Here is a 24,752-nt window from a genome sequence, read left to right on the forward strand (position 1 = left end):
GGCTCAACAGTGGTTCCAACTCACACCACAATTACATACAGCCTCTCCCTCACTGTCTCTTCCACCCTCCTTTATCCTCTCTCCCAACGCTTTTCTGCCCTAAACATCCTCGCTCTGTTTTTCTACTCTTTGCATAATGTGTCCTTGTCCTCCTCTATATACGTATCTCTGTCACACACAATTTATCTCTCTCTTGTGGTAGCCAATTAGAGCCTTATATCTGCCTATTCAACCAGAGGCCGTCGGTCTAAACTGATTTTTTTTTTTGTGAGGAAAAGAAAACATTTTTAGCCCTTTAATAACTCTCTGTGGAGCTCATTGTAATGGTAGCACTATTTGCTACACAGCCAGCGTGTTGGGTAATATTTCTACTGATGTGTTTTTTCTTATTTAGTGCCACAGTTCAGCTTACCATGTTCAGGCACATTGTTATCTCAAAGTACATGCCTTTTTTGATCCAAATCCAAACTGGGCTGCAAGTTGAAGGAAACTAATCAAGAAGCCTCTTTTTTTGTAGAGCACACTTGCTTCCTGTATCTCTTGGTGAGTCTGCTGTCTTTTCCATCTCTGTTACTCCTCTTTCTCTACCAGAGCGTAGAAATAAGGGCTTGATAACCATCTTGCTGTAAGCAAACTCTCTTTGAGCTTGCAATTTCAATTTCCTTCTTATATTTGTATAGATAACGACAAGACAGTAGAGAGAGGAAAATGCGCTTTATCTTGTATCGTTCTATGAAGACGAATCAAAATGCAACTGAGCTGTGAAGACTACGCAAGGCTCCATCTACAGCGCTCACCATTGAAATTGAAACTGAGCTTAAAAAACCTGATGAGTCAATAAATATATAAATATGTGTGAGACTGCATCAAAACCAGATGAATTTCCCAAGCTAAAGATTTTCAGGGACAGATAATCAGCATTCCTACCTCGTACTCTTGGGAGAACTTGAGATTGTCATTTGCCTTGAGGCGCTCAGTGTGATCTGCCAGCTCAGAGATGGGGACGGGTGGGTGACTTGCCATGCCTGCCGAGCACAGAAATAGAAAAAAGAGGCCATTTGGATAGATGTACAACTAAAGTTTTTGGAGGAAAATGTTAAGAGTTAGGATTCTCAGAGGTGCTGTTGTTTAGTGTTCTGTCCACAGTCAGTGGAGGAAGCAAATGGAGTTTTTCTTGTTTGTTAAGTGACCATTTTCTCTCCAGGCAGACAGAGAGAACAATGTGCGTGTTCTGAAAGTTACTGAGGCACAATAACATGTCCTCAGAGTATATGCACACTGCTGGTGAAGACAAAAAAAGACTATGACACAGGCGGTTAAAAATTTAGCATGTAAAAAGAAACAATTGGGATTTTTAAAGAAATATTCCAGAGGCATTATGATGAAATGTTGTCAATTCAAGCAGCTTGATCCTATATGGGATGGAAGGTTAGTTAGCATGGAAATGGAAAAGAGAAAGAAAGAAAGAAAGAAAGAAAGAAAGAAAGAAAGAAAGCAAGATAGAAAGAAATACATAAATAAATAAATAAAGACAGACAGAAAGAAAGACACAAAGAGAGAAAGAAAGAAACTGAATGTGGTAAGAAGGAAAACAATGACAACAGAGAGAAGATAAGATCTATGACAGACTAAGACCAACTAACTTGACAAACGGCGATAACCGCGGTACACTGATACACGGTAGGCTGAAAAGGGAAACAACACCACAGTTAATCCTATAAATACAACTAATATTTTAAGAATCACACATCACACTAAACCTGGTGTTTGTGCCTGTATGTGTATATAGGTGTGTCTAGTTTACCTGGAGTCTGGAAGTTAATTCTGCGTAGCTCCACAGGATCAGTAGGATGGTGGGACGACATGGCTTTGCTGCAGGGGAAACTGCTCTTCCTGCCTTCAGCCTCGGCCCTTTTCCTGGAATAACAGACAACACACAGCGTTTACATGATGCACCTCAGCCTGATGAACTGAAACCTTTTACTGCATGGAAAAGTGAATCTGAGAAAATATGGGGTTTATAAACTAACCCATAGCCTCAATTAAATAAACGGACAAGATTAATGCGAATGTTAAATTTCCGAGAAAAGCTGCATAAAATTGCTCCTTGGACAGTTACAGGGATAGCTGGAATTCTCAGGAAAGTTCTGCTTCAAATTCAACCTTTGATTGACTGCTGGTTTAATGTTGCAGGTTTTTATATGTTAATGACTGGCTGCTTGTTGTCACAGAAACTCCCAGGAGTTTAAGTGACATCTATAGTCTCACATTTTCTTTGCTTTTACACTATATTTGGGTTTAAACCATCGACATGAACAAAATCATGGATAGCAGTTGTCATTGTTCCTTGCTCTGCATACTTACAATTTGCTTTTATGCCTTATATCTTTATCCAGTGCACTGTAGGTTACTTTAGAATCATCAAAGAAACATCAAGGTAATCCTGACTCTGCTGGGATCTATTATCCAAATAATTCTTTTGTAAAGGCTTTTCAAGGAAAATACCCCTGTAGGACAGAGGAAATGGTAATAGGTAGTGTTTGTTTACCTGTCAGGTTTGCTGGATCCAAACAGGGAGAAGAGCAGATAAAAGGACAGACAAGGATGAATAAAATTAGTGTCAAAAAATAAACACCAGAGACTAAACTAACATTGAACTCATCGTTTTACCCCTCTCATTGAAACTAATCGAATCACTTTCTCAATACAATGTTATATAAATTCAATAGCACCTCCTTTAGACACAGGGATAAACAGTGAATGTAAAGCTAACTGACAAAACTCTTCCTCTGATTTCTCACAACACTGCATACACAGCACCCTCTTAGTGTGACGTCTAATAACATACTGGAAAAATGTTGCAGAGTGCAACTCAGCTACAGAGACATTAATGGCTGTGGATCGCCACTATTTATACTCTAGGCCTTATGAACTTTAGATTATTACCATCAAGGTTAATAATTTTGCAATGCCACATCACAGTCACAGCAATTATTCATGTGCATTAACAAAGCTCCAGCCAGCAGAACAGATGATTATCATGAATAATGCTAATGAGTGATTATTATGTTATCTTCCCCTATCTGTTACGTAACTTTGCTCTCTGTATAAAGATTTTAATAACAGATTACAGAAAACACACAATTAAATTTCTAAGAGAACTTGGGAGCTGAACTCAGATGTGATTAGCAAACAAACAGTCGGGATGTTAATTGTGTCGCCTGCAGCAGCACAGAATCACAATAAATATATCTTAATGTTAGTCCTGTATGTTGCATAAATAATGGAAACACATATTTGCACCAGCTGGGGTTTGTTCAGTCTCAGCTTGGTTCTGAGGTCTTGCATTCAGTTTGTGGAAGAGTTAGATGGGGCCGAGGGGGAAATTAAGGTACTTTTTATAAAATCCTTAGCGCAAGATTGCCGCAATTTGCGTCAAAATTCATACTCCTTCTTGGAGTCATAACTCAGTCAAATCTGATCACACAGATAATGATACACATATTGTTAGATTCAGTGTGATTAATGATATCATAATATCTGATTCCATCGCAAATTAATCCATAAATCCGCTTAGAAATCATAGAACGAATACGGACCTTACAACTCCAGAACTTGACTGGGAATCATCAAGTTTTTAAGTTCCTTCAGTACCAAAGTAATCCAGTGAAAGTCGTCTGTAATTTCAGTTTTCTGTCTCAATTTTGTCTGATTCGGGGCAGACTGTGTCAGACTACTGTCTTCCTGGCTCCATCATGCTGTCCTTACCTCTTGAAGAGAAGAATGGCGATGACGATGCAGACAATGAAGATGACAGCCAACACAGGCCCCACCACCCACAACAGGCCCTCTTCCTCATCAACGATTGGCTGAGGATCCACATCCGATGAGGTCACAGGATCAGAATAAGGGCTAGTGGCATACATAGTCTGTAGGAAGACATGGTTTTATGCATTTAGACAAAACTGCATTTGGATGGGTAAACTGTGTGGGTGTGTTTGTGTTTGTACTCACATTCTCAGAAAGGTCGAGTAGCGCAAGCACAAAGAAAACATACTCCTGTCCGTTCTGCAGTGGACGGTTGCGGAAGTCGCCATAGTTTCGCCCATCACCTAGTGTAAACTCCAGGGGAAGGGTCTTAAAGTGAGCAGTGACATAGGCCTTAGGGTCTGATTGGGCAGCCTGCCTGCGGATGCGGAGGGCACGACTGACACTAGTCCTGTTGATCTCTTTCAGGAGCTAAAAGGGAAGGCAGGGATAACCAGAGGAGAGGGAAAAGGATAAAGATAATTAAAACAAAGGTTTGACAGAAAAAATTAGATAGTATAGAAAATGGGGAAATATCACATAACCATTTGTCATAATATACATATACAACATATTCCATCTAATATATGCCAAGTTCAAACAAAGTGCAACATCAAAGCTGATTAGACACTACAACAATTACATGTCTTGGATACAGTAAAGGCAAAATAGTCATCCTTCTGTTATTGCCATTATTTTCCTAAAAAATCTATCATTTGTCAATTGTATTTCTGAGTTTTGATAACAAATTAAAACCTTGGAAAAGAAAGACGGTTTGGCAATTTAACCACACAAAAAAAAACCTCATTAGTGAAGGAAGAATTGGCTGTATAGAGCATTATCACCTTAGCACAAATGTCTTCATCATCAATTCAATTGCTACCACATTTATCTATTGAGACAGTGGGCAGCATAAAAACTCTATTGAAACTCATCTCACACACATGAATGTGCTTTCAGAACAGCATAATGAGGTGATGAAGTCTTTAGAAAAAGGCAGGAAGTGGAATTGGATGGGAAATGTTTTGTGAAAGTATTGTTTGGATTGAACAGGCATGGATGGCCAGGTCGTCTACCTTCACATAATAAGACTTAAACATGCAATTACATTCAAAATACTTTATTGGTCCCTCAAGGGGCAATTTGAGGCAAGCAAGTTTGCAAACAAAAGTACACATAGACAATTAATTTACACACATAAAAAACAATCTAAAATACACAAGAATTAATGGTAGTGGCCAGACCATAGCTGGCGAGCATGTGCCTTAGCTTATAATTAGCCCCTTATTATGACCATTAGCTATTTAGTAGAATGGCCTCCTGTCTGCTGCATGTCTCACCTCATCCAGGTTCATCTGGTCGGGCTCCTCCCAGGGATTCAGGAACTTCCCTCCTCTCTGCTTCTTCAGTGGCACCACGACCACATAGTAACCCCTGAAACACAGCATGCACTGGGTTCAGGCTTAAGAAAATACACAATATAAACTAGGCTTTTTTCTTCTTCAATATTTCAGGAATAGTTTGGCATTTTGGGAAATACATGCATTTCCGTTTCATTTCAGTTAGATGAGAATATAGATACCATTCTCATGTCTGTACGATAAATATGAAGCTACAGCCGGCACCCAGTTAGTTTAGCATAGCATTACTGGAAACGGGCAAACAGCTAATTGGAAGGCAACAAAATCGGCTCACTTACTAACACACTATGGGCCCTATCTTGCACCCAAGAAGCTTGCACCCAGCGCAATTGACTTTGTACATCTGCGCATGTATCATTCCTATTTTGCACCCGACGCACAGCAGACTTTTCCCTCCACAGACTCACGTCGGTAAATTAGGGAATGAACTTGCGCTCCCGGGGGTGGTTGAGCAAAAAGAGGAGGCGTGTTCCGGCGTAAACGTTCCCTAGTGCCATTTTGCAGTTTCAGAAAACAATTCCGCCACAGACCAGGAAAAACCTAGTCTAAAGTCAGTGGTGCGTTATTCAGATGTTATTTTAAGGGCGCATGCTTGGCCGTAATGTAGAGTGTGTACACCGCGCATACACTTTGCTTCTCTCATCTCACGGACCAAGCAGTTCCCATTTTTGCAAACCATACATAAATACAAAGAAAAATATGACCTTGTTTTACACAACATTTCCATGAATCATGGATGTGTTGATGAAATAAATAAGGAAATATTAGAGGACTTAAGGAGATGTGATGTTGAACTGCATGTGCCGATGCCACTTAACCCAAACGCTCCAGCAGCAGCACGGGAGAGGAGAGACAGAAGAGCTGCATCGTTTATAGTGAGGTAATCTCGGTCTAATGTTAGTCTACATTGCAAAAATATCACCATGCATTCATAACCTCGTGATTCAGTGAGAGTGAGCCCAAAACATCGGAAAGTATGTTTTTGTGATATTTCTTTATTTACATTTTGTCAAAAAAGCAAACGTCGGTCTCCTAGGCAGCGAACCGCTCCTGGCGTGCGCCCGTGGATGTATTAAGAGCGTGTGCCTAGCAAATCCGCCATTATAATAGCAATCCGCCATGGAACGAGCACGCCTGCTTTTAAGGTATAATAGCAACAGCGCCCGAGACCCGCCCACAAAGCTACTTGCATTTGGCGTTTGATACTTGCATTTCAGATTGTTAAAACAGGGCCCTATATCTCTTTTGTTTAGTTAGTTTAGTTCAGTTGTTGTGAGCTGAAGAGGTGCTTGTAGGTGTATTTTGTTACCTTCCGACAGAGCCAGGCTAGCTGTTTCAAGTGCTAAGCTAAGCTAAGCAGCTGGTGGTGGTAGTGTCATATTTACCATACACCAGTGTCACTTTACTTTGCAACCAAAGTATTCTAATTTGTATGTTTTATTCTAGTCTTATATAGCTTTTATTTATTTATTTTATTTCTCTATTCATCTGTTCTATTGCTGTCATTGTGCGGCTGAAAGAACCAAATTTCCCCTCTGGGGATCAATAAAGGTTTATCTTGTCTTAGCTTCATATTTACTGTACACACATGCAAGTGGTATTGATCTTGCCATCTACTGTAAGTCTCTGCAGGAAAGTGAGTAAGGATATTTCCCAAAATGTAAAACTATTCCTTTGGTCTTCTGCTTTAAAGAACTATGGAGTATTGTATCATTAATACAGTATATTTCTGCAGCAGCAGCTGTGACGCCGTACTTTAAATCTAAACTGTGTGGTTGTATTTTGACCAGAGGAGCATGTCTGAAGCCACGTGTGACACAAAAACAATAATACTACTGGATCAGGGGATTTTCTTTTAGAAGCAGTCAGACCATAAGCACCTGTCAAGCGATGAGGGCACAGAAACCAAAATCATCAACATGTCCTCAACAGATGACTCACTCCAGCATTCCATGCTTGCACTTATGCACAGATGGTACAATTCCGAGTGTCGAGTGATACAGTAGAAAGTAGCTTATTTTTGTAAAATGTGAGAAAATGAGAATTTGTTACAGCTTTAAAGCTGAAACAGCAAGCAAGATAAAATTATGTGTGCTTCAATGTGGAAATTTTGCATTAAGAGAGATAAGTTGATCAATGTAGAAATCTGCAAAAAACTAATCACATTTAAAAAAAATGCTTACAGTGTGTTTTATTATTGTCACCAAGTTATTTCAACATCCAACTGATTACAGTTTGTATGATTTCTGATCTCTGATCTTGGATCAAGGCACCTAAAATGGGAAAGACTCTTGTCTCTGTAGCAGTGAAAGAGCAAAATGCTGTTTGGGACTCAAAGAGCTCCCAAAACCCTTCTGATGGGACGGACAAACTACAGTAAAATGGCTGTGAGAGCATGAGTAGCAGTGGAGTGATTCAGGTTGTGCTGTAAGGCGGAAGAACCGCTTCCACTTGGTATCTATATTTGTTCTTAGTTATAAAAAAAAGGCAGATGAGATTATCAGCTTTCAGTCCATTGTGGGAGTTCTCAGATTTGCTTTGCTGCCAACTAAGAGAAATCCTTCCTGATAGACCAATAAATGAAAAGCAGCAGCAGGAGGAAGAAGAAGAAGTAGTGGAATTGGAGCAAATTCTGAACAGGTTAATAAAAATACCTACATGTAGTCATTACATTAAACCAAGTTCTTTACTCACACTCTCTTCACTATCATCCATCATCACTACCTGACTTTGGCTGTGGTCTGCACCGTTGGTAGCTGCACAGTCACCATGCCATCGGCGTTGGTCTTTCCCACCACCGTGGGTTTGGTTTTTAGGATGTCCGGGGCGGTGGTGGCTGTGACGCGGTGCTGCAGACCCCCGGCGCTGTTGGCCCGGTTGGTAAGCAGAAAGGAGTACTGGGTGTCCGCCTCCAAGCCAGTGATCAGCTTCTGAGTCTGTTTCCCATCCACTTCCACAGACTGGCCCTTTCCATACAGGATCTGGACACGGGATAGGTCACATAGTTTGAGAGTTAAATTGAATACGACACAAAACACACAATGCAGCACATATTGTAAGCTCTCAAATAGTGTCCGATGCCTTTATTTACCTTAACCAAAAGAACCAGGCGTTTATTTTACAGGAAGGTTAATAATTTGTAATTGTAGCTGTTAATGTTATGGTCATTTTTTTATACTTTAGTGCAAAGCCTTCATGTTTTTGCCTGTTGTCTTGTAAACTGAACACCTCTATCTATTTTATATCAAAAGCTTTCCAGCTGTTCAAAGTGCCTGCAATACTTTATCAATCATTGAACAGGAAATGTTAAGTTTCATTTAACAGCAACCTAACAGAGAAAAACATGTAAATGGTTGAAAACAATACAATACATTATGCTGACTTGAGTCAGAACAGGTAATTCCAACCCCCCCCCACACACACACACACACACACACACACACACACACACACACACACACACACACACACAGACACCCCCCATTCTTTATGCAAATAAATAAATAAATGCCTTTATTTGTCTGTAAACCATTTGTGACCTGGCCTTTGAATTCTGTTTTTCATTTTTATTTAACTACATTGAAAAATGACAAAATGCTAAATCTACTTACGGTGAATGGCTGGGCAGGGTTCTTGTCTCTGATCTCCCAGGACAGCAGAACAGAGTTCTTCATGGCAGCCTTTACTCTGAAGTTGGTGGCAAACACTAAGGTACAAAAAAACAAAAACATGAATATGATTCCAAGCTCATTTATTCTCTCTACTGAACCAAAGGTAATGGCCTTACCTGTGTATCATTCTCTAGTACCAGTCTCAAGCTAGCTATCTGCTCTGATCAACACACAGTGAGTGTGACTGGACAGGGAAACTCGCCCAAGACCCAAGACTCTTACCTTGCTTTGGGATGTTGGGACTAAGACTACAGTGACAAGACAACGAAAAAGGACACTTAGGATGTTGTCACCAGATGTTGTGTGTGTGCAAGTGGGACTTAGTGTGCACAATGTATGCACAAATGTGTTGTTAGGAAGCATGTGTTGCATCCTGAGCAATGAAGATGGGTTGTTAGAACATGAATCCTACCTTGGTCTAGCCGCTGTGTCCTAAACTGGACACTGGGGCTAAACGGCCCAGGGCCAACAGCTGTGAACGCGCACAACCTGACATCATACACAGTATCTGCACTCAGACCCTCCAACAAAACACTCGACCCTGGAGCGGGCACCACAACTTCTGAGGCGTTCCCTCGACTGTTTATATCCTTGTACAGAACTGAGTACTTCATAATTTTCCCATTTTGCTCAATTAGTGGGACTGATTTCCACGCCAGCCGGAGGGAGGTGGCAGAAGACTCCTCTAAGAGAATATTTTCTGGGTATCCACTTGGGGCATCTTCTGGAGTAGTCACCTCCATTACAGCCTCCTCTCCGTAGCCCATTTTGTTACGGGAAGAGAGTCTGAATACGTAGTTAGCTCCCTTATGGATGTCATGAGCGGTGTAGCGGTTCTCCTTGGTGGGGATCTCCACCACCGTGAAGGGAAGGACGTCGATGTGGCCGAAGGTGAGGCGGTACCCCAGGAGCGGGGTGGGTGGGTTGGGAGGTGGGTACCACTGAAGCAGAGCAGTACCTGAATCAGTGACACTCACCGTCAGTTTGGGCTTTTCAGGCACTGGAAAGAGGGAAATACGGAGAGCAAGAGAGAGAGAGAGAGAGAGAATGATAAAAAGATAATTAGAGGATAATTGCAAAGCACATTATTCACAACCCCAAGCAAAGCCGCAAAATATGATTAATATGGCACCAAATAACTGGTTCCTTTCTGGCATATTAAGGTGTGATAGAGTGAAACGTGAACCAATTCAATGATTTAATGGCCTCTAATGATCATTAGTGAGGATTTAGTCTCAAAGATTGTTACTAGTTTTATGTGTGATTTTGTATCTCTATGTATTTCTGTTTGTGTGAGAGTCTGCGTCGACACACTTACGTGGCAGGGCGCTACAGACAGTAACAGGTTTGCTGCGAGCACCATCGCCCTTGGCAGTGTAAGCCCCCACTGATACAGAATAGGCAGTGTCTGCCTTCAGGTCTCCAAGAACCACCTCCTGCAGAACAACAAAACAAATTGTTAGCTTCAAAAGGAAACTAATTCTGTGTGCCCTTTGGACAATAACAAAGTCTGTGTCAAATTGGTCAGAAAGGTAAAATTCTGTGCTTCTTGTCTGACAGTGTACCTGTACAGACAGTTATTAAGATCTTTTCTACACCAACAATACTCTCCCAGGCCAGGAAATACATTGTTCACCTAGCTGCTGCTTTTGGAAAATGTGGAGTGGATATGGTTTGTGATCATAAAAACAACTATATCAAATTATCACAGTATCACAGCTCAAAATGTGGTCCATTCGCAACTAAAAATCTAATTTAACTACACAGACACTCAAAACTAGTTTAGATTTGTCTCTGAAACACTGAACACAATATTTTCTTCATTTTTTGGTCTGTGGAAAGTATAAACAATCATGGTATTTTGGCAATACCCACAAATGACTCATATCATCAGTTATATGTGTTCTTCCAGGGTCCTTTATTAAAAATCCTGGAGAGCACACACTGCAGAAATGAAAAAGGGACCTGCTGCACTTTAAGCCCTCACTCGGTCATAGGAGATTCACAATCTCATAAATATGACTCATCTGCTGTCTGTGCTTTGTTATCACTATTAAATAATATGTTTAAAGTGTTTACTCACATATTCAGCTGAGTCTTCATTTTCCCACTGAACGACAGAACAGTATAGAGAAAAGAGATAAAGGAGAGAAAAACAGAAATCTTATTTTTTGGGATATTTATCTGAAAGACTTCGCACTCAAGTTTTAGTGTATTAGTTTAAAATTATCATTATTAATAGATTTATATATATATATATATATATATATATATATATATATATATATATATATATAAAAATCCAATAATGATTAAAATGAAAAGATTTAAGCCTGAAATATGCTTTCTTTCCAAGAGTAAGATGAGAAGAAAGATACCGCTCTCATATCTGTGTTAAATATGAGGCAAAAAGACTGTTAAAAGTAATATGGCAAAATATTTAGCTTATCTACAGTAAAACTACCTAGATGGCCACATGCTGGCTCTCTCAAGGTACCAATGTGCTGACGGAGCTCACAATTTCTTCATGGCTCTAATGAAACTATGAAATGAATATGATCATTAACAATAAATATGACTATTAGTTTTCTAGTGTATAGAGTTGTAAGTATGATTTTATTAGGCATTCATAGAACAGTTCCTGAAACAGTTGATTATAAGGTGTAAGAGAGTATATATTAGTGTTACCTGAGAGTCCTCTATGAGGATGTCCTTGATGAAGGGCTGACCCTGAGGTTCTCCGTAGTTCATCCTCACATAGTGGACCTGGTAGCCTCGGATCTGACCGTGCTGCCGTTCGGGCGCCGGTGCTCGCCATTTCACCCTAACGGCTGAGGCGTTCACAGTCTCTGCCTCCACCCCTCGCGGAGGACCACTTGGAACTAAAAATGCATTTTGGGATAGAGGTCAAGGGTCACAGATGATGGGCACTCAGACCACTTTTTCTAATCAAAAATATATTGGTTTCAGGGGAGGTTACAAAAAAATAGAATCCTCCAAAAAGTCTAAAAATGCTCTGATGTCTGGGAAAAAAGTCAAAATAGTAAAAAATGAGAGTGCTTGAGGAAAAACATGGAGGAAAAAAGCAGTGGAGGATAAGAAGCAAATGTAAAGAAAGATAAGAATGGCAGATAGAAAAGGATTTGTTGCCATGGGCAGATAAACAGTGACAAGCAGTCAAAGAGAAAATACTGTTATCAAGAAAAACCTCTTGTGCTGCCAAGAACTAAAAAATATATATACCAAGAGAAAAAAATTCTGGAATATCTCCAAACTGGAAAACATGGAGACGTTGGGAGTATGAGATATTAAGCATGAATATCAAAAATATTGCTGACATATTACAAATTACTCAAAACACAACAATATAAATTGATAAAAGGAGATTAAAGATAATCAAATAATTCGAGGGGAGTTGGAAGGGCAGACGGTCTGTGAGAAAAGCCAAGGTGTGGAAAGGCCAAGGTACAGCTACAGCCAAAGGGTTTGTTTTGGTATTGTTAGTGGAGAATATAGTGAGAAATCCCAACCATCCCTTATCCCCAAAAATAGGGGATTTAATAAGAAAGGGGAAAAGTGCGGAAAAAAAAATGCAGGTAAAAAAAGGGATTAAAAGTGTTGCTGGAGAAAAAAGGGTTGCTGTTGACAAGAGAAAGCAGTGGTGAGGGTGTAGCAGGAGGAGATTTCCGCATGTAAGAGGTTTCTGGCGGTTATAAAGGAATAAAGGAGAGATTTAGTAGAGGGTCTGACAGTGGTCAAGTGCATCACCCGTTGAGATTGCAGCTCAAGGATAGACAAAAGGCCTTTACTGGCCAGTGAAATAAACTTGCTGTTAATTTAGGGAGCTTTCAGCTCAGTAGTGCTATGTTAGTCAGGTAGCCATTGTTAGTGGGGCGGACCATCCTAATACAGGCAGGGGGTTTGTTTGGGAACATACCATCTTCCTCGGTGCGGATAAGCAGCTGTAAACTCTCTGGTCCATCCCCAGCTTCCGTCTGCGCCCGTACCGTTATGCCATACTCAGTCCATTTCTCCAGGTTTTCCAGGAGATACGGAGAACTTCCCAGAAGAATTCCATCAATTCTTTTAGACACTTTGTTGCCCTCGGTAGTGGAGTACTGGATGGAGTATCCTGTAATGATGCCATTCTGAAACTCCAGAGGAGGTGGAGCCCAACTTACCAGGATGCTGGTAGAACTGGGACTGGTGCATGTGATGTCCTGGGGAGGAGCTGAAGGAACTGATTGGCCAGTTTTGAGGATGCACAGTAGGGGTTGTTTGGGTAAATGTTATTTGGTCGTGTGTGCAAGTTGTTATTGGTGGGTGGAGAGGTGAGGAAGTGAGGTTTGCCGTGAAGGAATGGGGATGAAATTGAGCGGACGAAAGACAGAGAACAAAAGACAAAGAAACATAAAATGAAAACAAAACACTGGAGAACGGAAAGCTCCTACGAAAAATGACCCTGTGACTAGAAAGCAAGATGGCTGAATGATGGGTGTCAACTTCTGTTTGGTAGAAATGTTTGATTAATGAAAACGAGTGAATGATTGAAAAGAGATGGAACACAAAAACACTGACTAGAGCTTTAACACACAAACATACCTTCCCATAACTTACTTGTCCTTACAGCCTACCCAAGCCTCTGTGATCCATGATGGAGCTATCATCTCTATCTAGCTTCTCTGGCTTCTTACCTTGTTTTTAGTGATTCTCTTACAGACCTCAGATTATTAGCCAACAAATTAAGAATTGTTTTTTCTGCTGCCAATCGTCGATAAACTGTCTGGTACTATATTATATGTAGGATTAAGTTCTGGGAAATATTTATTTAATAATACATTTGTTGAAATATCAAATCTGAGGTCAGTGAAGGTCTGGATTCATGACGGCCCCATTATGACAACGCAAAAAAAGTAATTTGCCAAATGTCTTAAGAAATACTGTGTGTAACATCCAAATCTATGATGGTCAGATTGGGTATTTCATGTATTTGTGGTTCAGTTTTTATGCCAGTTCCAATTTTTGCATTGTCAAAATTAAAACCTCTCTCTCTCTCACTCTCTCTCTCTCTCTCTCTCTCTCTCTCTCTTCCCCTCTCTCCCTATTCCACACACACAGCAGTATTTGTGGTGGGACCTACGTGTCTGTGGTGTGTCGATGGACACATCGTTGGTATACGCCCCAATTCCATGCTTGCTCCTGGCAGCCAGCTGGAAGGTGTAGGTGGAGAAAGGCTTCAGGTTGTTCAACAGGTAGGAGGTGGTCGGCTCAAAGCTGACTTTTTTCTGAAAAAAAACATGAAGACAGCGGGACAGTGGAAGACATCAAGTTGTGAGAAAAACAAAAGAACAAGGTTGTAATAACAATTTGTTCAAAAAGAGCATCTGTTATAGAGCTTTTGATATTAGGATCAACTGATCTTCTGTTAACCCCACCCATCTATCTTTCAATCTGTTATTACCCATAAATGTGTTAGTCCAGCAAAACAGTCCTCTCAGCTACCAATCCGTCTGTCTCTCTCTCTTATCTTACCTCCTCTGTGTCATCAGCTCGACGGTAGACCAGTTCATATCCTGTGATCTGGTTGTCGGGGCCACCCTGGGGTGGGGCCACCCAGGACAACAGGATACTGGTCTCGGACTTGGCCTCACCCTTAAATTCTGAAGGTTGGGATGGAACTACAGAGTTGAGGAAAATAAAGATAAGTAAAACCAAGTAAAGATATTTTTTTATTTCATTCTTGCAGATGATAAGTGTAAAGATTTTCAGTATAGCATGACATATCTGTCTAATACAAGCAAAGCCTGACACCCCTATCTTGCTTCCTGTCTCTTACCTCCAGTCTTGGCTATAATCTGCAGGTCCTGGGACAGGGGTCCGTCTCCTACAGAGGTGAAGGCCAGCACTCTGATGTAGTAAGTCTTGTTGGGAGTCAAACCCTGGATGGTAATGAAGTTGGCGCTGCGCACCATCTGCTTCTCCCACTGCACAACACACAACCCGATGCATGAATGCAAGTAGACACACAGATGCATACTTATGTATTAGACACATGCAGACAAGGCAAGATAGTCAGCTGTGATTAATAAACAGGTACACACCTGGTTGACTGGTAGCGTGTTGTCTGAGGTGTAGTAGACTCTGTAGCCCACCACCTGTCCATTAGGTTCCTCTGGTTCATCCCAGTGGATGATTGCTGTTGTGGTGCTCAGCATACGACCCCTGACCTGCAGGGCAAACATAAAGAACTTCAGCAACGCTGCACTCGGATATAAATGTACTGCAATTTCACTGGAGTTTTGTAGAAGAAAGTTTTGTTTGTTTTTTTGAGAACTAAAGGCAACTTAATACTAGTGTTTAAAAAGTACACACTGTAAGATTTATAATAATAATAATAATAATAATAATAATAATAATATATTTTATTTATATAGTGATTGTGGCAGTGGAGCAGGTCTGTGAGGTAGGAAGGAGCCTGGTTATGGAGGGCTTTGTGAGTAAGGAGGATGACTTTGAATTGGATGTTTGGGGAACAGGGAGCCAGTGGAGATTCTGGAGGACGGGGGTGATGTGGTCACGGGAGCGGGCGTGGGTGAGGAGGCGGGCAGCATAGTTTTGGATGTATTGAAGTTTATTTAAGGCTTTTGTAGATGAACCATATAGGATGCTATTGCAGTAGTCGATTCTGTAAGTGATGAAGGCGTGGAAAGTTTCGGCAGCAGAGAATGTGAGCGAAGGGCGGAGACGGGCAATGTTTTTTGAGGTGGAAGAAGGCAGTTCTGGTTATTTGGTTGATGTGATTTTCAAAAGTGAGGTTGCTGTCGAAGATGACTCAGAGGTTACGGAGGAGGTGTGGGGATGGAGACAGGGTGGAGTTGTTGACAGGGAGACTGTAGTTGTGGGTGTTCTTTGTGAGGGACATGTTACACACTGTAATGCAGTCAAAATAACAGGCAGCTAATCATACTGTACTGTATAACAACCAAACTTGAGGTGAAGTTATTGTCAGAAAAACAATAACAACAGATTTTACATTTTTTTTTAAAAACGGCAAAGAATTACAGTCAACTTGTTATTCGTACAGGACCAAAATTGCATCTTTGAATATCACATTTTTACTGCCAGATGATAGGTGCAGTATCACTGTAAAAATGGCATTTTTATGAATTTGCTTTCGTCCAATCAAACCCTGACCTGTCGAGGAGGCGAGGAGGGGGCCTGCTCTGCTGTGCGAGCCTCCACCACCTCGCTGGAGGGGCCCTGGCCAATGGTGTTAACGGCCGCCACCCGAAAGTCGTAGTGGGAGTATGGGCTGAGGCCGCCTACGCTGTAGCGCGTTGTGGCGATGCCATCAATCTCTTTGTAGGGGTCCTCTGACCCTTTGGCACGGTGCTGGAAGAAGCAAGAGAGGAAGAGGGAAGAGAGAGAGGAAGAATATACAGATTTAAAGCTGTATTAAATAACTCTGTACAGAGAAAGCTCTACAAATATCTATCTATCTATCTATCTATTGAAGGGGATTTTTGCAAAAAGTGGAAGGCCCAGAGGCCAGAGAACATCTGACTCCATTAATTAAGTTCTAATCCCCCGTGTATTCGTTCGGAATTATAATACACATGTGGCCTATACATGCGGGCTTCACAACTGAGACCTCCTCGTGTCTTCCCAGTTATCAGCCCTGATTCAAAAGTCACAAGTCTATTTATCCTCCATGGGCTGTCCTCCTTTCTGCATCCATTCTTCCTCTTCCCCTATTCGTGAGTCTCTACCCTCCTAATCACCAACAGGATCCAACATCTGCCTCCCACCGTCTCTGTCCCGCACAAAGACAAGCATGACATCTGCTTCCTGTCATTAAGTAAAATACATGTCTAAAATAATAGAAATATCTCAACACTATCTATCTATCTATCTATCTATCTATCTATCTATCTATCTATCTATCTATCTATATCTTTGCCAAAACATACAGAATGAAATGTGAAATATTTAATGTGGGTGTCCTGCTTTTTGTCCTGCACTGTTTCAGTGCAGCAATTCATGTTTTATTCTCAACATTTCAATTCATTACTCCTCGTAGGCAGAGAGAATTCCAGACACTAGATTTCATTTCAGCAATTTGGTGAATTTATTACTTTCAGGAGAGACGTGGTTTTATTTTGCAGCCCTACTTACCGATTTAGGCTGTTAATAACAGTTAATGTTCATATAAAAATCTAGTGCAACTTTAGCTATCTTAAGTTCTATGTCTCAAAAAACCTGTGTGCACATGCAGTAGCGCTTCTGTGTCTGTTGCACACCTGTATGATATAGTAGGAGACAGGCTCAGGGTTGCCAGAATCCCAGGTGAGTGTAATGCTTGTTGCAGTTCTCTCTGTCACCACAGGGGTACCAGGGGCCTTTGGGAGGGCTGTGAGAGAGAGGAGAGAGAGATTTTACAAACTATCTTTCTTATCATTAAAAAAAAATCATCTGATAGACCCAGATTCATAGCATCACTGTGTACTCATAAAACAATAAAATCAACTTCTGCTAGTTAAAACATATAAATGATGAGACCAGCTCAATATCCTAGGATTATACAATGAATGTAATCTCCACATAACAATTACAAGAATTGGACAAAAAATATAAACTTAATTGGATCGAATAAATAAAGTCAGTTCAACAATTTGTTATATTAAATCCAAATTAAACCCCCTGTATACTGACAAAGTTGAACTGAATACAGACTTAGTTTTTGACAAAGAAAAACAATTCTTTGCCCAATTTGAAAAAAGAAGTGGAGACAGATTTCAATTTTCTTAAAGAATTCCCCAAATATGAATAAATTAGAATCTAGTTTACCACAAATAATCCAGTCTTTCCTTCTCCTTTTACTGTTCAGAAACGACTATTCATGTTGCAGAACTGGCTAGAGAAAACTGCTGTCATAAAGCAAGACATACTTCTGAGTAGGACTTTTTTCTTCATTAATTTTATATACTGTAATAAACAGTAATGTCCTTCTTTTCTCTTCTACGATAAAATATAACTTTACTGTCGTCCACTATCCCCTTTAATTTTTGCGCTGGCTATCGAGCCTCTAGCCCAATGTATCAGAATAGAACCCCAGATTTATGGTTACTCCACCAAAGATACAAATAATAAGATATCATTATACGCAGATGACATCCTTTTATATATAACGCAGCCTCAAATTACTATTCCAAATCTTCTGGACAAAATCAACCTGTTTGGGACCTTTTCGGGTTATCGGATCAATTGGACTAAAAGCGTTTTAATGCCGGTCCATATGAGTGACTTAGCACACCTAGGTCACTTTCCATTCACAGTCTCTCCAGAGAAATTTACCTATTTGGGGATAGAAGTGACAAAGCAGTACTCCTCTCTATTCCAGGCAAACTTCCCCCCTCTAATAGAGCGATTACAGACTAGAATATCATTCTGGGACACGCTCCCAATTTCTTTAATTGGGAGAATTAATGCTATAAAGATGATTTTCCTCCCTCAATTGTTGTACCTATTTCAAAACATCCCAATGTTTCTAAAAAATCTTTTTTTAAACAACTAGATTCTTTAATAGTTCCTTTTCTGTGGGGGCACAAGGTTCACAGAATAGGCAAAAAACATCTCTGTAGGCCAAAATCGAAGGGGGGATTGACACTCCCAGACTTTTTGCTATATTACTGGGCCTCAGCGATTAAGATGTTTACCTTTTGGTTAGACACATCAATACCAATGTCTGATTGGCTAATGCTGGAGCGGGAGGACTGCCACCCGTATTCTATGGCCGCGGTCCTACTAGCTCCGGCTGCGGTTAATAAGTCCCTGTATAATAACAACCCAATCATACATAGCATGATCTGTACCTGGAAACAAATCAAGACCACCTTTAATCTTAAACCAATCTCTCCTCTGCTACCCATCGCTAGAAACCCTACATTTGCCCCCTCCAGTCTGGATGGAGCCTTTTCTACATGGAGTGAGAGGGGTGTCCAATGTATTGGTGACTTATATATGGGAGGCGTCTTTGCCTCATTCACACAACTACAGAGGAAGTATGAGCTGGGGAATAATAACTTCTTTCGTTACCTACAAGTTAGGGACTACGTTCGGAAATACCTAAGAGACTTTGAGACTGAATCACAATCTAAAATAGATGACTGTCTGAAACTGTCTCCTAACAAAAGTAAATTGATATCCCGCATCTATAACAATCTCTTATTAATAAGCTCCCCATCTACTGAAAATTATAAACGTAAGTGGGAAGAGGAACTTGGTGAATCTATTCCAGATGATTTATGGACAGAAAGTCTTGAAAAAATACATAATTGTTCAGATAACGCAAGACATTGTCTTGTCCAATTTAAAATTATTCATAGGCTTCATTACTCAAAGGAGAAACTACACAACATATACCCAGAGGTGTCACCTATGTGTGATAAGTGCCACTCTTCTGTAGCATCACTTCTCCATAGTTTTGCTCTATGCCCAAGGGTCCAATTGTTCTGGATTGATATATGTAACATTATGTCTGAGGTCATAAATACTTCAATCAAACCTGAGCCCTTGTTCATCATTCTTGGAATATCGGCGACCTTCAGGAAACTTAGTGTGGCACAGCAGCACTTTCTCTCTTATTGTTTCATAATAGCAAAGAGATTAATCCTCATCTTATGGAAGAGCACAACTGTACCTACTTCTAAGATGTGGTTAGAGGATTTAGAAAGGATAGAAAGGATAAGGTATACATTGAAAGACAGGCTCAACTTATTTAATAAAACATGGAAACCCCTTATATCATACCTCAAAACTACAATTCCAGTACAACAGTCCGCATCCTAGCACATGATATAATGACAATTATAATGGTATTAGAGTGAAGGCCTCTGTGAGGGAGGGTGGATGGGGTGGAGATACATAGGGGGGGGTTAGATGGGTAGACGGGGGGGATGGGATAGTGTGGGGGATCGCGGTCAGCCTGGTAGTGTTCTTGCCACTGTTTTTGTATTATTGTTGTTACTTGTCTCTCTCTCTCTTTTTTTTTTTTTTTTTTTTTTGCTTTGCCTTGCTTTAATGCTGCACCACTTCAAGTTTACTGTTTATTTGATTTATTGAATTACTTATAAAAAAATTCTTAGAATGTACAAGTGAATTGTATGTCAAATCGTATGCTTTAATAAAAAGACGTTTGAGAAAATATAACTTTACTGTCAGTTTACACTGATATTCATTTTGCGTTCCTGAGCAGCTCCGCTCAAAAAAAGAAGGAGAAAAGTACACACAGAGTTAGACAACAATTACACATATAGTAAAAATAGCCATGACAAAAAAACATGTTTCATGATATCCTCGGATCCAGATCTTAATTGGCAGCACTGATTTTGGTTTAGCAACAGGATAGACTGATGTATAAAAGAGTTCTTGAGCCTGTTGGATCTTAACAAAGGGACTCTAAATCGCCTTTTAAAAGGCAGACGTTATTCATAATGCATGGAGTCCAAAGAGCAAGCCTGAGCATGCTCTTCTTGTAGGTTGTTTGAAAAGAGTGTGCAACCGGTTGACCAATGATCTTAGCACAAACTTTGAGTTGATTATATCTTTTTTGTGTGTTTGTTTTAAGTTTAGCAGTTAGGCTGCTAAACCAGGCTGCGCTGCAGTACAGCATGACACTCTGATCTGAAAATCTGGCAGCTGGTTCCAAAGGATCTAAGCCATCAGTAACTAGTTGATTTATTCCATATGTATACGTATGTGCCAGTCAGACATATTAATGTTAAGATAAATATATTTGACATATATGAAAAAACAGAGCAAAGGGAGTAACTTTACTTATCTTACTTTATATTTCTTTCGTAATGGAAATGTTCTTCTCAGCGTACTACACATCAAGTGCTCATTCACACTTTGTCCTCTCTGCTCTTATAAAAACCCATGTCTCACTGGAGGCAAGGTCAAACCATCACTTCCTCTTTGTTCACTTGCTCTTCTCCTCACCCATAAGCCTCCTCATATACATGCCGATAAACCCACCTTTCACAATAATCTGTGCCACCGCCTCGATCACGCCAAGTGTCGACATAGCGACGCATGTGTAATTGTTGGACTGCCGTACGTCAGTCAGTTCCAGGACGTTGCGGCCGATGGGCATGTCATCCTCGGGCGTCAGGTCTTCTGCTCCCAGCATCCACTTGACGTACGGCATAGGGGAGCCCACAGCTACACAGGTGATGTTGACGTTCCCCCCTGGCATGATCTCGCTGTCCGCTGGGGGGATGGAGAAGCGTGGGGGGACACGACGCACTAGACCAGACAGCAGTGAAAGCAGGATTAGAAATTCATGACTGTGTTGCTCAGTAAAGTGCAGAACAATACATAACAATCAGTGTCTATACACTGTAGCATGATTTACTTTTTTTTGTTCTATGTACTCTAAGATGAAGTTTTATGACATTTAAAGAAGACTGCAAGCATTCAGACAGTGTGGTACATCACCACTAGGGCACATGTGATGTCAAAATGTTTTATTCATGGTGTTTTTAGGTGTGCTCTAGTAAATATTTTATGAACTGAAACACAAAAGATACACAGACAAAAAAACTCACAGCAAGCACACATGCACTCACAGGGAAAAAAGAGAAAAGAGGAACGCAGGGTACAGTATATCTCAAAGGAGTAAACTGTACAGGCAGATTTAAACCTTTAGTACTGCACATAAAACATCCGAAACACACAAACACAAATGGCAGTTTAATGGAAGAAAAGAAAATAGTCAGGAGAGACTCAAAGAGCCACACAGTCGTTAGTTTACCAACCTTCTCGCAGCTCTGCAGAGGGTAAGACAGAGCACGGCGGGAGTAGGAGAGAAAGGAGAGAAAAATGGAAAATATCAGAGAAGGAACAGGAGACACAGAGAGAAAACAAGATTGACAAAGTAGCAGGGATGTGCACAGGTACGGGCTATTGTTGCCCGGGCAACAATAGCCCTGATTGGATTAGCTGCCCCTCTGGTGAAAGAGCCTAAATAAACTTTTCTTTTTTTCTTCTTCTTTTTTTGCTGTTGTGGCTGCATTAATACGATACTACGCCCATCATTACTTAAGTTAAATCAAATTAAATTCGCTATATCATTTAATCTTGCCCTCAGCGATGCCCTCTGCCCCCAGTCACTTGACTTCATCATCTCACACACGGAGCAGCGCAAGCCCTTCTGCCTTCACGTGAGTTTTAAAAGATTATGACAAATGCCCTGTGAATAGTACCCAAAAAATCCACTTGAGCTTTGAATAAAGTGCAGCTTCAGCTTGTAACGTGTGCATCACGTTGCGCAGCATTGCCTTATATTAATGTAAAATGCTACATTATCAACCAAAGCTAATAACATAACGTATGTTACAGCAGCAGGCTAACGTAGCTACGTTACGTCCGTTACATTAGTGTGCATTCTGTAGAGAAGAGATAGGCTTAGGGATGTGATGGTTTGGGCTCTTGAATCATGCTAGGTTATACGTTGTTTACAGTCACTATGTTACATGAGTTTTCAACCAATAATGAGATGTGACGTTAGTGAAAGTGAAAGCCTTACTTTGTTATGAGATGATAAATGAATGTCCCAATTGGTTAATGTAATAATCTTTGTATTTAAAAAAAAAAAAAAACGTATAGCCTAATGTTAGTTTTGTGTGCTTAAGTATGCCTTCACAACAAAGACGACTAAAGAAGAGCGAGAAAGAGCTCAATGAAGCAGCTAAAAGATCTGCAACTTTGCAGAGCTGGAGCCTGGATTAAAACTGTCAGCAGACCAGCTGTGAGAGAAGCATTTGATAATGTCAATCAACCATCCTACATTATTTATTTAATGTGAAATAAGCTTATTTTATCAGGGGCATTTTCTTTAAGTTGGAGTAGGCTAATTAATAATAAATACACAGTAAATTGTGTCTGTGCTGTATATGGCATTGTGAATTAGTTCTTATTTTATGTATATCAAGAGCATTTGAGAACCTGGGGATCGAGTAAAATACTTTCAGCTAGCTGTAGTCATGTTGTAATTTTTTTTTATAATATATATATATATATATATATATATATATATATATATATATATATATATATATATATATATATATATATATATATATGCTGTTAATAAACATAATCATAACATTAGTTATCTCAACCAGAATCATTGAGTGCAGCCACAGTCTAAAGGTCAACTGGTCAACTAGTGTCAGTGTTCAGTTTTTTTTGGGGGGGTGTTGCCTTTTTTCCAGATTAGCGCAATAGCCCCTCCAAATGTCTGTGCACATCCCTGCAAAGTAGCATGGCAAGGTGGCAACAGACAGAGGAAGAGCCAAAGAGAAACAGGAAGAAAGAAAGAAATGAGGAGAACAAAGAGAGAAAACTGAGTCCATAGATGGCCGGTGTGTCAGTGAAAGCCTTCCTGTTTAAGGCAGCCTCCACAGCCAGCTGTCTCCATAGACCGCCTGTCAAACACTCACTGAGCAGCACTGCAAGATTTTGCTGGCCCTGCAAGCACTGTTAGATGCACATCACTGCCTCTGTACTGTTTGTGTATGTCCGTGTGTGTGTGCACGTGTGTTTATATATTTTCTTTTAGTGTAGCATAGATGTGTGTGTTTCTGTGTGAGAGCATCCAGTCGTATGTCTGCGTGTTTGTTTTGTATCCCTGGGAGCAATGTTGGAGTCAGAAAAGCATGCTACGCTGTTTAAAGCCTTTTTCCCCCTTTTTTCAGGGGTGGGCAGACAACAGAGCAAAAGGCCACAGGAATTAAAATGTCTCCAAGATTTAAACATTTGGTGGGAATGCATGTCTGTGTATGTGTGCGTTGAAGGAGACAGTGCCTGAGGAGGTGAGATGCCTGTCAAATTTAGGGAGAAACACAAGTCTTAACCAGACAATGATTTGGTTTTTCTCCGAGGTCTAAAGGCTAAGAAGGGAGGGCAGAGAGATTAATAGCCTGAGTGAAACACTCAGCCCAGCCTTAGCTGATGCAAAGGAGCGCTCAGTTTAAAACCATCCTGTTTTATGACTCTACTGCTAAGAATTATAAAACACAGCAGGTTAAATAGCATCACATTAACATGATAAACATTCATTCCTTGCAGAAGACGTCTATTTAAAAAAAAAAAAAAAAAAAAAACTATGAATGTCGTCTAGGAATAAAATGTCCCAATCTGCACATCCATTATCAATGCGGTCGTTAAATCTGAGTGCTCTAATTGGACTAACAGGCTGGTTTTTATCCCCCTCTTACCTCTGACATAGAGGTTAGCTGGTGTGGAATAGCGTGTCCCATCGCTGTTGGTGGCAACACACTCATACTTCCCCTGGTCTGACTCCTCACTCATCTCTATCTGGAGGGCACCTGGATAGATGGAGGGATGGAGAGGAAAAGTAGCAGATAGAGAGAGAGGAGAGTCGCACAGAAAGATAGCGAGGAAGAAAAAGCAATTACACAAAAGTGGAAGATATCAGATCATTTGTTATAGTCCATAAATACACCAACATAGAAATGGTAACAACTGCATAAATTGTAAATGAATCTGAGGGAGTTTTCAGCAAAAACAAGTTGAACACAGGGCTACAAAGGGAGCCAAATCTATTGGGACAAATTAAGAAGTTTCCACCACTGTCAGCAAGAATCTGCCCAAAAAAAGGGTCAGCTTCCTGATTCAGAAATGGGAAGAAAAAAAAAAGAAAAAAGAAGAAAAAAAAGCACTGATACAAAGCCTAGAAAAACGGAGAATGTAGTCTTCATGCAAGGCAGAAACAAATAAACCAAGCAACCAAAATGTGAAGAAATCCAGTCACCAATACAATATTTAA

The 24,752-nt window shown here is 40.4% G+C and overlaps 1 protein-coding gene across 34 annotated transcripts in view; it reads right to left on the bottom strand.

Annotated features, from left to right (window-relative positions):
• ptprdb (protein tyrosine phosphatase receptor type Db) overlaps positions 1 to 24,752 on the bottom strand; it is a 161,066-nt gene that overhangs the window by 21,085 nt on the left and 115,229 nt on the right. For 7 of the 34 annotated variants that reach the window (XM_031285773.2, XM_036000257.1, XM_031285771.2 and 4 more), the window contains 23 exons: positions 24,181 to 24,291; positions 21,718 to 21,729; positions 20,936 to 21,205; positions 17,200 to 17,309; positions 16,094 to 16,291; positions 15,001 to 15,126; positions 14,736 to 14,883; positions 14,432 to 14,577; positions 14,040 to 14,184; positions 12,837 to 13,139; positions 11,588 to 11,781; positions 10,983 to 11,009; positions 10,218 to 10,335; positions 9,312 to 9,899; positions 8,840 to 8,934; positions 7,953 to 8,209; positions 5,148 to 5,241; positions 4,015 to 4,239; positions 3,769 to 3,929; positions 2,549 to 2,560; positions 1,805 to 1,917; positions 1,644 to 1,685; positions 928 to 1,025 (listed from right to left, as the gene is read on the bottom strand). In XM_031285773.2, the coding sequence (XP_031141633.1) occupies positions 928 to 1,025; positions 1,644 to 1,685; positions 1,805 to 1,917; positions 2,549 to 2,560; positions 3,769 to 3,929; positions 4,015 to 4,239; positions 5,148 to 5,241; positions 7,953 to 8,209; positions 8,840 to 8,934; positions 9,312 to 9,899; positions 10,218 to 10,335; positions 10,983 to 11,009; positions 11,588 to 11,781; positions 12,837 to 13,139; positions 14,040 to 14,184; positions 14,432 to 14,577; positions 14,736 to 14,883; positions 15,001 to 15,126; positions 16,094 to 16,291; positions 17,200 to 17,309; positions 20,936 to 21,205; positions 21,718 to 21,729; positions 24,181 to 24,291 (3,593 nt within the window). The remainder of the gene's footprint in view (positions 1 to 927; positions 1,026 to 1,643; positions 1,686 to 1,804; positions 1,918 to 2,548; positions 2,561 to 3,768; positions 3,930 to 4,014; positions 4,240 to 5,147; positions 5,242 to 7,952; positions 8,210 to 8,839; positions 8,935 to 9,311; positions 9,900 to 10,217; positions 10,336 to 10,982; positions 11,010 to 11,587; positions 11,782 to 12,836; positions 13,140 to 14,039; positions 14,185 to 14,431; positions 14,578 to 14,735; positions 14,884 to 15,000; positions 15,127 to 16,093; positions 16,292 to 17,199; positions 17,310 to 20,935; positions 21,206 to 21,717; positions 21,730 to 24,180; positions 24,292 to 24,752) is intronic. The other 27 variants (XM_031285775.2, XM_036000258.1, XM_031285774.2 and 24 more) reach the window with 10 other exon arrangements.

This window comes from Sander lucioperca, chromosome 4 (assembly GCF_008315115.2).
Source record: "Sander lucioperca isolate FBNREF2018 chromosome 4, SLUC_FBN_1.2, whole genome shotgun sequence".
Taxonomy (NCBI): Eukaryota; Metazoa; Chordata; class Actinopteri; order Perciformes; family Percidae; genus Sander; species Sander lucioperca.